Raw genomic sequence first — 15,787 nt, forward strand, 5'->3', positions numbered from 1 at the left:
GTAGAACGGCAGAATTATGCGTAGAAGTTTAACGATGGGACAAACAGACTTGATGTGGATTTTAATGAGTTTCCAAACAAAGTACCAGATTTTATGTGTTTTTCTTAAAGTACACATCAAACTAAACTTAAAAATGTCATAAAGTCAAAATCGTCCAAAACTAACATAGGACAATTATGCGTAGAACGGCAGTTTAGTACCCAATAGTTGGAAGATGCTCGCAAATTTTTTATTCAGTCGGAAAAATCTTGTTTTTCTTGAAAAAAGTTTCGTTTTGAACCACATGATCTAATCCCCTAATTCTGGCTCGATGCCGCTATCATGCGACCGCGTACATGTATGTTTTTTATTGCACCAAAAGTGCAAAAAATCGCTGGCAACAGTGTCTGCGGCACATTCTGAAATGCCGCGCGGCGTGTACCTTTGAAAGAAACGGACAATAGATGTTTACTAACATACCTTCCAATCCCCGAGGTTAGCAAGGTACCGGCCAGGAGCCCCTTATCTTACTGGTTAGCATTACACGCTCATCTAAAGATGAAAACATGGTATTTCCCGTGTTGGAATATTGTAACCTGTAATTACAGCAAGATAAGCGTTGTGCAGCCATCCGGAATTGTGCGGCCTTTATTGCTATTGCTAATGCTAATGATATGTACAAATTTGGCATTACGATGCTCAGAATGGCCCTAAACTAAAAATAATTGAAACTTAGTTTCAATTTGGAGTTGAAAGAAAATTAGTGTCGGAGGTAGCCATGCTAGATATACAGATAAATCCGTATTTTACAGATTTTTCCATCCCAAAAATTCCTAAAATCTGTATATACAGATTTTTTAAAATGGTTTTATTTGAAAGTTTCAACAATTTAGAAATTAATTTTAATTTTAATATGTTTAAAAAGCTAAAATCTGCTGTTAACATTATTAAAATGTCTTCTATGGCTTCGAATTCGACAAGATACAGATAAAATACAGATTTATTTTCAAGAAAATACAGATCTCCCACAAAATAATCTGGCAATGTTGGTCGGAGGTCAAGGTGGCTTTTACGGCTTTTAGAAAACTCACCCGAGACATCAACTGCACTGACAAAGTTTAACTCCATGTTGCGATTTGACAGCTCGATACGCGCAATAGTTTATGTCTAGACTTTTTTTGATCAGGTCCTATAAGGCTTTCTAGTCAGAAATTTACCAACACATTCAAAGTATGTTTACATGACAGCTGGACGTTTGTTTGCATCAGGTTTCCTATCTCTTTCTAGCAAAAGTTTTTTGTCAGGCGACTTCTAGCTGGTTTTTTTGACTGGCTGCCCGATATGTCAGCCAACATACTTCGCAGGGCTGTGACAGCTACACGCAGAAAAATAAGGCATATTTGAATCAACAAAACATTTTGTTGATTTGAAAATCAAGATTTTTGTTGAATCAACACTAAACGTCAAAGCAACTTTTTCAAAACAACAAAAGATTTTTGTGGAATTGAGAAAATCAAGGTTTGTTTCAACGCAAAATCGGCGTTGATTATATTCAACAAAATTTTTGTTGAAACAAACCTCGTACAGGCTGATTCTACAAAACATTTTTCTGCGTGTACAGCTCGATCATTGTTTGCATCAGGACACTGTGACGAGGAGTTCGTCATTTTTGAGTTAAATTATATTTTTTTCATTGGGCCTAGAAAGCCTTATAAACATATGAAACACAATAGTTAATTGGACCTTTAAAAAAAACTCTTGAAGTAATTTTTGTTTTTGAAGCAACCGCTTAAATTGTAAGCTATATTTTGAGTACCTACACTAAAATACTCAGTTTTGAGTATTCTAACACCAAGTACACGTTAAACACATTGAGTAATTCCGAGTTCCAACATTCTGTCTTAGCGAGATAAGCGTGTTGATTTGCACCATGCGGCACCCGTATATCCGTAGGGGCCATCCATAAACCACATGGGCACTTTAGGGGGAGGGGGGTATGGCGATTTTCCACGCTCCATACAATAAAAGATTTTTTTGTTTTGTCCACGAAGGGAGGGGGGGGGGGAAGTTGAGATTTCGAAAAAATTGTGCACGTGGTTTATGGATGGTCCCTTAAATAGATTACATTGTGCGGCACCGACAGTACGATTCTGGAGTTTTTAGGAGTGGAATTGTTTGCTTGAACCAGTAATTAATGGGTAAGTTACGATGCTAAAGCACGGCACATTAGGAGCTCAAATACCGCATTAAATTTACAGTGAATTAATGCTTCAAATTTTAATTGTATACTCGTTTCTAAAACAATTTTCAGCCCCAATAAAAGTAGTATTGGATGATTTCTCAAAAAATCCTTCTTGTCAGCATGGTCCAACAGTTTTGTTACAACGAACTAATGGAAAAGGTGATCTCCAGGATCAGTTTTACGCTTGTACAGCATCTCGAGATGGAAAGTGTTCTTTGGAGGTAGCTTTTTCATGATAAACTTTTCGTATTGTTGCACTTCATTAACCCGTTATTGCTTATTACAGGTACAAAAGCCGCCCACAGCTGAAAACATCATTTCCAACAGAAGGACTTACATAAAAAGCTCTAATCCGGTGGACACCAAGGAGCCAACTCGTCATCTCGCCCCGTTGAGTTTCGACGGTGAAGAAGCGCAATATTTCTTCACAAATCGTGCGCTAAGCTGTTTTGAGAGCATTTTCACACAGATAGGAATTACCAAAGTACTTTGCATTGGTGCTCCACGTCTGCACGAGCACTTGCTACAGAAAACGTCAATTGATTCGATGTTGCTCGATATTGATGATCGGTTTCACGACTTTTACAGCAACAGGCATTTCATTCATTACAATATGTTTAATCACTTCTTTTTTCGTGGAAAATGTGACGAAGAAATGTTCGAACGCTATTTGAAACACGTCGAGTGAGTTGCTGCATTTTGAAATTCAATCAAAAAGATAATTAAATGTTTCGATACATTTTGTTTCCAGGCCTTCAAGCAGAATATGTATTTTTACTGATCCGCCGTTCGGATGTCGCACCGAGCTGTTGGCAAATACAATTCAAACAATTAATCAGATGTACAACCATATCAACTCTTTCGTTCAGCAAGTCCTGCCAACGTTCTGGATTTTTCCATACTTTATGGAAACGTACATCCGACAAGAGATGCCTTCCATGGAAATGGCCGACTACCAGGTCAATTATACGAACCACGAAAAGTACCGCGAAGGTAGCAAAGCGATAAAGAACGGATCGCCAGTTCGAATGTTCACAAACGTTCCCTTGGGCATGATCAGACTTCCAACCGGGGAAGGGTACAAATACTGCCAAAAATGCGACAAAAGTGTTCTCAAAAGTAACTCGCACTGTTCAATTTGCAAAGCCTGCACCTCAAAAAACGGAGCTCCGTACAAACATTGCTCGAAATGTCACATTTGCGTAAAAACAAATTATGTGCATTGTGGCAAGTGTGGACGATGTGCACAAGTTGAGGGACACAACTGCCAGCAGTACAAACGGATGGTGTCTTGTCGCATCTGCTTGGGTCGAGGTCACGTGGAAAAAGGTTGCTCATTCTGGAAGCGCTACGGGATATCCCGAATGTTTCAGGTTGGTTGTGCGGTTTGCGGAGGTAAAGCTCACATACTGCGAGATTGTGCGAAAAGAAAAGTACTTACCAAAGAAGTTTACTTTCTTGGAAAGTATCACAACGAAATAAATGAGCCAATCTAACGGATGTGCAATTGTTTGTTGAATGAAATAATAGTAATAAAAAGGCATTCTAAAGTTTCAACTCTTACGTTTCCTTTTCTTATCCCAACGCAATTTTCAAAAAAAAACTGTTGAAATCACCACTCATTCAAGCATGGTTGACAATGCTTTTTAGTCACGCAATATTTAATGCTTTTCCTGTGTTAATAATCCGCTGTTAATTATCTACTAACACTGTGCCAAACTATTTTGCACACTATTTATCACGTGTTTATTAAATATATATTTTCCTATCAACCATTTTCGAACAGACAGTCTTCATTTAACACCGACAATGAATAAACGCATAGTTCAAGGTGTTCAATACTTTGTCAGTAACTGCACGATACATGGATTGCGATATCTGGGCAACCGATGTAACGTTCCATCAAAGTAAAATTGATTTTTATTCCACTATTAATAGAAGAAGAATAGAACAGTCTAACACTATTCCTTCTGTAGGCTTTTTTGGCTTAGCATGATAACCTGCTCATTTGCAACGATGATTCACATTTTGCTGTACATGGAGAATGATGAAACGGTTCAAATTCACGTCGACACATCATATCTACACTGGAACAACACGTTTCCGGCAGTCTCGATTTGCTACACAAAAGGGCGGAGTTTGAGTAGGGACTAGAACTCTTTTAAGCTGCCTCTTTTATTTCTTTTAATCGTCTTATTGTATTTGTATTTCATTGGACCACTTCAGATTCGATAAGTAAATTTTTGGATGATTACTGGGTTAAAACAAACACAACGAAGCCGGCTAAGTATGCTCATATATATTTTTGTTTTAATTCGTTTTTAATCAAACATATCTATCTCGAAGGGCTGGAAATTACTACCGGGTTGCGCAAAGTTACCTATTCGTTAACCCAAACAGCAATGTCGAAGTTCGGGGTGCTATTTGTGAGGGCATGAACGCAACATGTAACTTGAATCTGGAAACGATGCAAAGTATTGTAAGTATGGAAACGTTCAAAAGTGTGCAATATGGTGTCTTGTAATTCTTAAATCTCTATCAGTTTTTCCCACAAAATTGTTCAGAAATTTTCATGGATGTAAAGTTTCTGGGCAAACCTTATAATTGCGATGATTTTTTCGAGCGGTTTGATACCGAAATGGGCCCATGCTTTGTTGCGAACAGTATCTACTCCAAGTGAGTGAAAATGCTTTATCAAACTTAGGTCTTATTATTGTTTCAAAATCTTCTTAGAAGTGCAGACAAATCATATGAAAGACTTCCCATGAAATACACCACAGATTGTCCAACGAGAACGTTTGAATTCCGATACAAGGAGATAGAAGCAGTAAGTTTTATGGTTAGTTTAAAATCATTATTATTTATAAAACATTCAAGTAATAAGAATTTTGTTTAATTTTTAGCTTTATATTCATAGTTCCGAAGAGTTACCATACCTTCTGATGCCCTCTGTTCGATTGAGAAAATCAGGCGCAAACATGCATTATTCACTGAGTGTAAACTAACTGAATAATATATTAGTTTTCAAAAAGCCGTAAGAGCCATTGGTAAACAAAATCTTTTTTGCATCGGTATTCGACCTACTTACGAAAAACTAATATCAAAAATGCTCGAGATTGTTCATCTACACGTCCTTCAAGTGCCCCCAACTTAAAATAAATGAAATTTTGTTTCATTTTCGAGAAAAACAAAAAATAGTGTCAGAGGTCACGGTGGCTCTTACGGCTTTTTAAAAACTCACCCGAGATATAGACTACAAGCATATACAAAGTGTAATCCTGAAAGTTCTTTCAGACAATTGAGATTTTCAACTATCCGGACGTCAAGTTTGAACCTATCGAGAAGAGAGAGTGTCGATTTCCGTTTGAGAACATTTCCCAACATTTGCCTCTCGAAAACATTTATCAAACTTTGGAGTACAGTTTCACTAACTGTTTCCTTACTAAGCGTATCCAAATAGAACTCGAGAAGTGCAACTGTACGTTACCGACATCTCCAAAAGAGTGTAAATAATGATTAGTAAATAATTGTGGTCTTAACACAAATGAGTAAGGCGATGTTATTTTTTCAGATAAGCATAAATATTGCGACTTTAATGGTCTCATCTGTGTATCTAAAGGTAAGAGACCAATGGAGCACCCGCAGTCGAGCAGTTTTTGACAGTTCGCTCAATAAGAAATACATTGTAGAAAAAAACAAAAACTGCTCGAATGGAAATGCTCCATATGTAAATAACATACAATTATTCTTACATTCTCGATTTCTGTTGCACAGCTTTTTTTTTTAGTTCTAATTTGTGCCAATAATGTTATTTAAAAGACTGTTTTTATTTTGCAAATTTGTCACTAATATGACTGAAGAATCCGAATCCAAAGATGTTTTTAAACAAATTTTTAGCCGACATCTTAGGATTGACGAAAAAGGTCCTGTTTAACGGAGAACAAAGCTGTATCCAGTCATGTTTGGAAATGGAGATTAATTTGATTGGGTTCGTACTAAATGGTTACTGTTATTTAAACAATGCGCAGTTTGATAACTTCACTTGGTTAAATTTCAGTGAAAACACGATAAAACTGCAGGATGGAAATGATCCTGGCCTTGTACAACTTGAAGTGGTGAACGTTCCCACCAGCAGGTACGAGCGAATTGTCGCTAAAGACAGTTTGGACTTTATAGGTATGAAAGTTACGTAGAGTATACTTGAAAATAATTATTCAACCTACTTTTGCTTACAGTTTCTCTAGGTGGAGTTGGAGGATTATTTTTCGGAATATCGCTACTAAGTTTAATTGAATCCATGTATCTATTGTTACGCAAATCCGTCTAAAAAAAAACAAATAAAACGTCCTGTAGGCGCTTGTATTCATGAAATTGAACTCGAAATTTGTCCTTTTTAACAACTCAGTTTGATGAGGAAAGTTTAAAAGTTGCGTAACAACATAAGTGAAAAAGCCGTACTTCACCCTCTACTGCCCAATTTTTTTTCGAAAACTTTTATTCTTTTATATTTTTTTCTTCCAACTTCAATCTATCGACCACTTTATCAGCTTAATTCGTGTTTCTTGTTCTCCGTTTTCCCAAACATTAGTCCTCCGAATGTCTCAAGTTATAAAACGTCCATGGTAGAAGGGAAGATGTTTCGAAATTAATAACGCCGATGTGGTTAGTTAGACTGTCCAAAATGTTCTGATTTTATTGTAATCGAAAAGTCCCCCAGAGCCTCACACATGAGGTACTGAGGTTTTGCTTACTGAGCATTAATCGAGCTACTTGCTTTAATCGCGGCGAGGTAAACGAAGTTTAGCTTTGTTCGCAGTTTGGGTTACTGTTGTCGGCTGTGCTGACGATGTTGGTGGCGTCGATCAATTATGCGGAAAGCAATTTCCGTAACTCTCATTTCTCAACATTTTTATGTCACTTTCAATTCTCCATGTCGACTCCCGAAAATCGTGATCCGGCCACTATATATCTCAAAGGACACAGCTGACTCGACTTGCCTACACAGAAAAAAATATTCCTGTAAATTTACATTATTTATCATGAACCAAAAGGTATCATGATAAATGATGTATACTTACATCTACTTCATTGGAAATTTACATGACTTTCATTGTAAATGTTCAAATAGAAAATCTTTGGAAATCGTGTAAATTTCCAATGAATCTAATGTAAATTCACACCACCCAAAATTTTTTTTGCTCCGTTGAATCTAGAATTCGATGTAATTTTGAATACTAGATTCAACGGAGCAATTTCAAATCGGTATTTTAACAATCGTAAATTTCACCCAATGCTTTAAGAATTTCATAGGTGATGTTAACACTTTTAAAATATTTTACATTTTTAAATTACTCACGTGTGGTTAACTCGTACACACTCTGCAGCTTGGTCAGTTCTTGCTGGAACCTATGCGGCCAACGTATGGATGAGCCTGTGGCCCATCTTCAACAAGGCGTCGATTTCCATCGCTGAGGCTGAGGGCGATCTAGGTGCCGAACGCCGTCTTAATGTGGGCCTGCACGTTGATCAGCTTGCTGAATCTGAGCAGAAAAATGGAGAATTCCAGTTAACAAAATCACGAATTTACTGTTTGCTTACTATTATCACAAAAGTTGCACGGATGCACCATCTCCTGGTCGCTCGGCAGATGCACTAACTCGTGCTGTTTGGCATTCTTCTAGGAGGAGAACCGCCTCGGACATTGGAACCGCAACTCAAGCGAGTCGGGATGCTCGGACTGCAAGTGTAGTACGTACCTCTACCTGCTAACCCACGGCTTGTCGCATTCTTCCCAGCGAATGCACAGGTTCCGGTTCCCCTGTTTGTCGTCCTCTTTTCCTCCTCTTCCGGGTCCAACTCTCCTTGTTGAAATCGTTTCTCAGCTCTGGTACTCTTCGGCCGAGTAATCATTGCACCCTATCCAACCAGAACCGTCAATGTCCAGCACCTCGGCGTCATCGCTGCCTACAATTTCAACAGCATCTTGCTGGCCTTCATTTAGCGCTCCTTGAAATGCTTCAGCTTGTTAATAAAGTTCTTCCCATTTCGTAGCGGGCAATTTTAGAAGTGGCCAACTTTAGAACCCACTGAGAATTTTGGCTCGAGCCTCGAGTCGAACCGACGCGACCAGTTCTTTCACCTCCGAGTTGAGCTTCCCTATCACCCACTCGTAGCCCTGCCGGTCATTGCCCACGTTCGTGATGATGTTCTTCGCGAGCACATCCTACATGTTCCGGTTCAGCGGAACGCCCTCCACCTGGACGGTGGCTTCATGCTTGAGCAGTGTCTTACACGGGTCCGTCGGATGCGGAACGTACCTGAGCGTTTCGTACACCGACAGGAAGCTGCCAAAAGGTTGATCGTCTTGAGCCGCTTGCCCGGATCCTCCGTGGACTGCTCGCTGGCGTAGCACACGTTCGGCGATCCGATCTGGGCCCAATGGAGGAAGTACCTCTTGGAGCTGACGAGGCGGTGCGGATGACGGCCGTGTTGATCTGGTTTGGGTACTTGCGCCAGGCTCCCTGGAATTTGAAACTTAATTAATATTCCAGTAAACTACACACATTTTTTAGTACTACTTACTTTTTAACTTGCAAAAAATCGTGGTTCAACCACGAACAAAACCATAATTTGTTGCGAAACACAACCGCGCGCAGTTTCGATTTGTTTTGATTCGGTTGCCTTGACGTTTCTCTCGCCGCCACGGCCAGCGCCTCCACCACCAAACCGGCGGCGCCGACGTTCGACGGCAAAGCTGGCGACGAGGGGTTTTGACTTGGTCTTAAGGGCCGTTCATAGAACTATTTTGAAAAGCGGTTGCGGGCCGGATAAAATGGCTTCACGGGCCGAATCCGGCCCGCGGGCCGGCGTTGGGCAGGCCTGATCTAGACACCCTAAATAGGGAGACTGGTCTAAGCTGGCTAAATCGATCTGGCAACGTATGTTTTGAGCTTGGCAACACTGATAAGTTTTGCTATAAGAGGGTTTGAAACTGTTCCAAAGGTTCCAAAGTGTTCGAAAGCAGAAAAGCTCATCGAGACACGCATCACTCTAGGCGAGCGGGGGAGAGAAGGGGTAGGATTTCAAGTGTGCAAATATTTTGGTGCGCAGTTGGGATTTGCAAGGGTGGAGAATTTGGTGCAAAGTGTGCAATATGAGACCAAAAAAAAACTCTGGATATGAAAATCTAACAACACCTTACACTCAAAGTAAAAAGTATCCTTTTTCAAGTTCACCCGTCGTCACTAGAGAGCCTGGAGCTTATTAGAGAACGGACATCTCAAACCAAAAGTACCAATCGAAGCACGAGAACTGTCAAACGGAGGTACCAATCGAGCATAAGACAAAGGATTTTGCTCGATTGGTACCTCCGTTTGATAGTTCTCGTGCTTCGATTGGTACTTTTGCTTTGAGATGTCCGTTCTCTAATAAGCTCCAGGCTCTCTAGTCGTCACCCTTTAAAAGGGTATACACTAGAGAGCCTGGAGCTTATTAGAGAACGGACATCTCAAACCAAAAGTACCAATCGAAGCACGAGAACTGTCAAACGGAGGTACCAATCGAGCATAAGACAAAGGATTTTGCTCGATTGGTACCTCCGTTTGATAGTTCTCGTGCTTCGATTGGTACTTTTGCTTTGAGATGTCCGTTCTCTAATAAGCTCCAGGCTCTCTAGTATACACCCTTTAAAAGGGTATATATTCATATGTATCGAAAATGTACTGAATTTGACATATATTAACTGTACAATAGAGTAATCTACGTGCGTATGTATTGCGTGTACGTACACGAAAATAAAGTGAGGTTAAATTTTGTCAGGAAGCAAAATCAAATGGTGCGCTAGTGTGCGTACGCGAAACGTCATAAAGCTCAATAGAGTTATCTACGTGCGCTTGTATTGCGTGTACGTACACGTAAAAGGGTGACGCCGGGTGAACTTTAAAAAAGGATAGAAAGTATCCTTTTTGAGGATTGAAAGTACCCTTTTGAGGGATACTTCTGACTTTGAGTGTACAGACTCGACAAAGTTTCGTTTCTCAAAAGTGAGTTCGCATTAAGGTGTATCGAGAAATTAAAAGTGAGAGTGTGTGCGTGCAACATGGAGTTAAACTTTTTGAAACGCCTTGGTAAGCTTCACAGCAACTGCACAGAAAGTTTAACTCCATGTTGCGATTTGACAGCTCGATTCACATCACACCGCATCAGCACAAAATTTGACAGATCCGTACTGCGGATACGGATGCGGAACAGTGTGAATGGCTGCATCGAGAAATTAAAAGTGAGAGTGTGTGCAACATGGAGTTAAACTTTCTGTGCAGTTGCTGTGAAGGTTCCCATGGCACTTTGAAAAATTTAACACCATGTTGCACGCACACACTCTCACTTTTAATTTCTCGATATGAAATGCATTGGAGAAATCGCGTCCGCACTGTGCGTCCGTACTGTCAAATTTTGTGCGGATGCGGCTGCGGCTGCGGATGCGGTATAATGTGAATACACCTTTAGTCAACTCAAAATTGATATCTAGAGAGTTTACTTGAAAAATGCGATAGCCTGTTAAGCGTGTAGGACAGCGGACAGCGCTGTCAGATGTCATTTTCCGAAAGCCGAAAGGGAGGAAAATCACATTGCTGCCCAAGTGCTGACGAAAAGTTGTTTTTCTTGAAAAATTGAGGAAAAAATCGCTCACGAGCCCACTCGCCACAATGCTGGACATGGAAAACATCAAACTGCCGCAGCTGGAGAACAACCAAAAGTCGTATGCCGGCATCCCGGAGGCCGTATTTGTGGTGAGTCTCGTTCGTCGGTCATCATACACTTATAAGGAAATCGATACCGTTTGACGATGAGTGCTGGTTGAGGAGAAAGGTGAATAATTTGAATCCAAAATTATTTATGCATTTTTTCCGCAGGAAGATGTCGAAGCCTACATGAAGCAATCCGGCAGCGAAGAGAACGTAGAGAAGGTGCTGAAAAGTCTGGACGAGCAGCATAGCAAGTACAAGTTCATGGAATTTAACATAATCTCGCGGAAACGGCGCCTACGGCAGCAGATTCCGGACCTGGCCAAGAGCCTGGAGATGATCAAAATCCTGCGAACGCAAACCGAGGACCGGGAGACGCAGTTTCTGCTAAGCGAGCAGGTCTTTGTGAAAACGTGCGTTCCGCCCACGAAAACGGTCTGCCTGTGGCTCGGGGCGAACGTTATGCTCGAGTACCCGCTGGACGAGGCCGAGGAACTGCTCAAGCAGAACAAACTGTCCGCCGAGGTTAACCTCAAGTGTCTGGAGCACGACCAGGAGTTTTTGCGCGATCAGATCACTACAACAGAGGTCAACATGGCCAGAGTACATAACTTTGATGTGAAAAAACGCCAGGCCAAGAAGGCCGCCGAACAGTGAGATGGTCCAGTTTAAGCCCCCTTTTTTCCCTCTATTTTCGCTAACAGATCGTAACTCGGATTTGCTTTTATTGACGGGTTTTGTATGACCTAGGTCATTGACCTTGTTGCTTAAAATACATCAATAATTAAATTATTTCGAGTTTTTTATTCTTACAGAGAGAAAATAGCTCATTGCTTTAGTTACACCGATCATCAATTTGAGTTTTTGTAAAATATTTATTAAAGGCCGAATGTTTATTTCCCATGTTTTTTGTTGGATACAGAGACGATATCTAGAGTTTTGCCTTCCTCACCTTACTGAGAAAAGGCTATAAAATCATTCAAAAAATGAACTTCCTAATTCAACCTCGTATACCCACCGATTTTAACAAATGTCCGGAAGATTGTAAAAAAGGTGGTTTTTGTAAGATGTTTCGATGAAAATGATGTCCGGGTCCACCATGTGACACGTCGTTAGTTAGATAATTAGGTTTTACGCCGTGACGTCATTTGACAGCTCGTGTGCACTGTTTACATGGTCTTCGTCGATTGTCGACGAATTTCCCCGAACAAAATCGCCGACCGCATCGAACTGTGCTAAGTCCATGTAAACAGTGCACTCCTTCTAACCTCCAAATCGAGTCGGCGTAAAACCTAATTGTAATAGTTTGGAAGTACACTGCCCCTGATCGCATAAATGTCCCATATGCATTTTCATCGATTTCGAGTTATTGATGTAGTTTGGTTCAAAATTGTGTGCTCTTTCGATAGAGCCTATAACATCCAGTACTTTGTTCTAGATATTCGCAATTCGCAATTCGCAATTTTCAGTGTAAGAACGGGCCTTGACCGATCTTATGCACAAGGTTCCCGACGAACACGCACTGCCCTTACACCTACATCTCACCCTTGCTCTGAGTCAGTACGAGCAGCACGCTAGAACACGCTTTGAGTGTTCGTGCCAGGCATGCACACCTTCTTTTCCGGTTACGCATTTTAACTCGGCCGGGGGTGGTACATTACGTAGGGTTTGATGTAAGTATAAGCGCCTAACTATTTAAAGTGTGCCTATCAACTTTCATTAAAGCAAACACTGTTTTATATTTAGTTTGAATTCAAAAACTAGTTGTTATTTTACTGTGTATTGTTTTCTCCTGAAATCATTCCTAGTGTTGAGTCGTGTTTATCAGTTGCTATTTCTTTTGTCGCGGTGTTTTGTTACAATTTTTGGTCCTAAGCATTTTATAAAAGTTTTTCAAAAGTACAATAGTAATGTTTCTGTTGATTCTTTGATCATTCCAAAAATTGAGTAAGGGCTCAAACCTCACTTGTTTTAAAGAAAAGGGTGAAGATTGAAAACAATGGACAGTGAAAGAAATATACTATGTAAAGAATCAATAGTAAAAGAAAGATAGTAATTTATGAAGAAGATAAAGAAATTAACAATAGTTAATGAAAAGAGATAACAAACAAGCTTAGATTATTGTTATGATGGGCAATTTACAGGGAAGATGAGAAATTATTGAAATAGATAAATAAAGAAAAGGCACATGATAAACAAAATTGACATCGCTGCCAAATTAAGGGTAAGCAGACAGTTTGTTGCAGCAGCATCAATTAGTAAAATAGAGTGGAAAAGCGTTGAGAAATAAGAGAATCAAATGAGTAAAATCGAAATCAAATGGAGGATAGTAAACAGAAGCTGCGTTAGAGAATCAATGAAACAAAATTAACAGAATATAGATGATAGATAAAAACGGAAAGAAGAGAAACCCCGTTGTGTGATGTTTCAGGTGCATCCACAGCAGTTGACTCAACATACTGCGAATCAAAACAATACCGTCTACAATCACAAATTACTTCCTTTCCCACATTGTCGCGCCCCTTTCTTTTAGCCGTCTCGACTCTGACCCTCGCTGGTCAAAGGTTTACGATCCGTTTCCACAGGCCACCAGCTAGGTCATCATGAAAACCAAGCCAACGTGGAGGTAAGAAAATAGGACACTTGCAAGGAACCAGAGCTATACTGTCCTGATCAAGAAAGATCTAACAGGACTACGGACGTAGTCAGTGACGCTCCTTCCAGGATGTTCCTCGCCTGAGCGTCAACTGAAGGGATATCATCAGAATCATTCGCACTTGGCCTGCTACTTTGTTCTAGATATCAGGAGGAAATCCAGTTTTTTCGCGAAAATTTAACACGTAGCTTTATGTATGGGACAAACTTCAAATGCGTTTTTCTCAGCTTGCTGTTTTTGCATATGGGACATTTATGCGAACATGGGCAGTACAGTACAGCTTCAATTCATGGCTTGCTTCAATCTTCTCACTGCAACACTCCTCCTGAAGATGAAGAGATGCCCATTGAACTCCTGTTCACTTCCAGCTTCATCCTCTGCAACGGCTTCGTGAGTCCATCGGCAATCTGGTTGTCCGTGCTCACGTACTCCAGCTTAAGCACACCTTTCTCGAGGGAATCCCGGATGTAGTGATGCCGGATGTCGATGTGCTTCGTGCGGGGGTTGTAGCCACCGTTCTTGGCAATGGCGATACAACTTTGGTTGTCGCACCGAATTTCGATCGGTTGGTTGGATCCGAGCAGCGTTGAGATTCCGCGCCACCACGACGCTTCCTGGACAGCCGCAGACACCGCCATGTACTCGGCTTCGCACGTCGAGAGCGCTACCGTGGGTTGTTTCTTGCAGGACCACGAAATCACTCCTCCTTGCGCCAGGAAAATGTATCCGCTTGTGGATTTGCGCTCGTCCGGGTCCGATCCCCAGTCAGCATCGCAGTAGCCGACAATCTCCGACTCAGCGTCCCGCTTGTACTCCAGCCTGCGCGTAGCTGTGCCGCGAAGGTATCGCAGCAGGTGCTTCACCGCGTTCCAGTGCTTCGGTCCCGGGTTCCGGTTGAACCGGCTCAGGGTGTTGACCGCGAACAGGATATCCGGCCGCGTGCTCTGGGCCCGATACATGAGGCAGCCGACCGCTTCTTGATAAGGGACGTCTTTCATCAGCGCGGTCTCGGCCTCGGTCTTCGGGCTCATCTCGTTCGACAACTTCTCGCTCGCGTTCATCGGGATGCTGACCGGCTTGCACTCACTCATGTTGAACCGCTTCAGAACGGATTCGATGTACGCTTCCTGGTCCAGGGCGATTCCATCTGCCATCCTCTCGATCCGGATTCCGAGGCAGTGCTTCGCGGCTTCCAAGTCCTGCGTGCGAAAGTGGCTGCAGAGCTGCTTCTTCAGCTTGTTCGTCCTTGCGCTGTTGTTGCTGAAGATCATCAGGTCGTCGACGTAGATGTTGCCATCGCTCTTGCTGAGGTAAACCCACGGATCGTACTTCGTCGGGGCCAGTCCAAACTTCTTCAGAGCTGCGTCCAGCTTCTGATTCCAGACTCTTCTCGACTGCGCGTACAGCGCCTTGTTCAGCTTGCAGACCAGCGACTTCTGTTCACCGTCGGTGAAACATGGTGGCTGCTCCTGTAGGTCTCCTTGGAGGAATGCAGTCCCGGCGTCCATTTGATCCACAGCCAGGTCGTGCTTCGCGGCCAGGGCGAACAGGTACCGAAGCGAACTGTATCGAACGACCAGGGCGTAAGTTTCGTCGAAGTCTACCCCTTTTCACTGCGAGTAGCCCTTTATGACCAGCCGCGCCTTGTGCCGCTGCACTCGTCCTTCGGCATCGTGCTTGGTTTTGAAAACCCACTTGCACTTGATGGCCTTCCGTCCTCTCGGCAGCTCAGCGAGCGTCCACGTGTTGTTGTCGACCAGGGCCTGGAACTCCTCCTGCATGGGCCGTTTCCAGCAATCACGGTCGTCTCGTTTCAGCGCCTCTTGGAACGTAACAGGGTCGTCGACATCAGACCCGGCTGCCATCGCCGCGAAGCCGTGTTCATCGGCCGATTCGTAGTCGTCCTCCAAGGAACTAGGGAACTCGTCCTCAGATGCAGCAGCCTGTGGAGGGTTGAAACCGGGGAGACCAGGGCACTTGACAGAGAAATCTTTGTACTTGCCTGGTAACGCGTGCTCCCGTCCGCTGCGCCTCAACAGCTGTGATCGAGCTGGTTGTGAAGATTGTTGCGGAGGGAGCACAAGGTCGGTCAACGTTCCCGTGGATGAATCGCTCTCACCGCTCGAGTCAGTTTCAGACTGCTCCTCCTCGTCTTCATCGTCCGAT

At 42.3% G+C, this 15,787-nt stretch overlaps 4 protein-coding genes and 1 pseudogene across 5 annotated transcripts in view; 3 read left to right on the forward strand and 2 right to left on the reverse strand.

The window, feature by feature from the left end:
- The first annotated feature begins 1,952 nt into the window (after positions 1–1,952).
- Positions 1,953–3,778, forward strand: LOC120419445 (rRNA N6-adenosine-methyltransferase ZCCHC4). 2 transcript variants are annotated; one of them, XM_039582127.2, is made up of 4 exons: positions 1,953–2,177; positions 2,291–2,442; positions 2,508–2,905; positions 2,973–3,778. In XM_039582127.2, the coding sequence occupies exons 1-4, from the start codon at positions 2,174–2,176 to the stop codon at positions 3,715–3,717; spliced, it is 1,299 nt and encodes a 432-aa protein (XP_039438061.1). In that variant the 5' UTR covers positions 1,953–2,173; the 3' UTR covers positions 3,718–3,778. The 2 variants fall into 2 exon arrangements, with proteins under 2 accessions (XP_039438061.1, XP_039438060.1); XM_039582126.2 differs by lacking the exon at positions 1,953–2,177 and having other exon boundaries at positions 2,184–2,442.
- Positions 3,779–3,915: 137 nt separating this feature from the next.
- On the forward strand, positions 3,916–7,118 carry LOC120419443 (uncharacterized). The gene is made up of 12 exons (XM_039582125.2): positions 3,916–4,128; positions 4,198–4,364; positions 4,448–4,508; positions 4,568–4,700; positions 4,764–4,897; positions 4,955–5,060; positions 5,125–5,217; positions 5,516–5,726; positions 5,793–5,840; positions 6,119–6,209; positions 6,279–6,397; positions 6,457–7,118. The coding sequence occupies exons 1-12, from the start codon at positions 4,031–4,033 to the stop codon at positions 6,546–6,548; spliced, it is 1,353 nt and encodes a 450-aa protein (XP_039438059.1). The 5' UTR covers positions 3,916–4,030; the 3' UTR covers positions 6,549–7,118.
- Positions 4,500–15,787, reverse strand: part of LOC120419440 (c-Myc-binding protein) — a 31,928-nt gene continuing 20,640 nt past the window's right edge. Inside the window, exon 3 of the transcript XR_008211941.1 lies at positions 4,500–4,679. The gene's annotated coding sequence lies outside the window, so the exon portion shown is untranslated. The remainder of the gene's footprint in view (positions 4,680–15,787) is intronic.
- Positions 7,080–10,486, reverse strand: LOC120419422 (protein slowmo-like; annotated as a pseudogene).
- On the forward strand, positions 10,804–11,757 carry LOC120419429 (prefoldin subunit 3). Its single transcript, XM_039582107.2, has 2 exons — positions 10,804–11,010; positions 11,134–11,757. The coding sequence occupies exons 1-2, from the start codon at positions 10,927–10,929 to the stop codon at positions 11,620–11,622; spliced, it is 573 nt and encodes a 190-aa protein (XP_039438041.1). The 5' UTR covers positions 10,804–10,926; the 3' UTR covers positions 11,623–11,757.

This window comes from Culex pipiens, chromosome 2 (genome assembly GCF_016801865.2).
Source record: "Culex pipiens pallens isolate TS chromosome 2, TS_CPP_V2, whole genome shotgun sequence".
In the NCBI taxonomy this organism is placed as follows: Eukaryota; Metazoa; Arthropoda; class Insecta; order Diptera; family Culicidae; genus Culex; species Culex pipiens.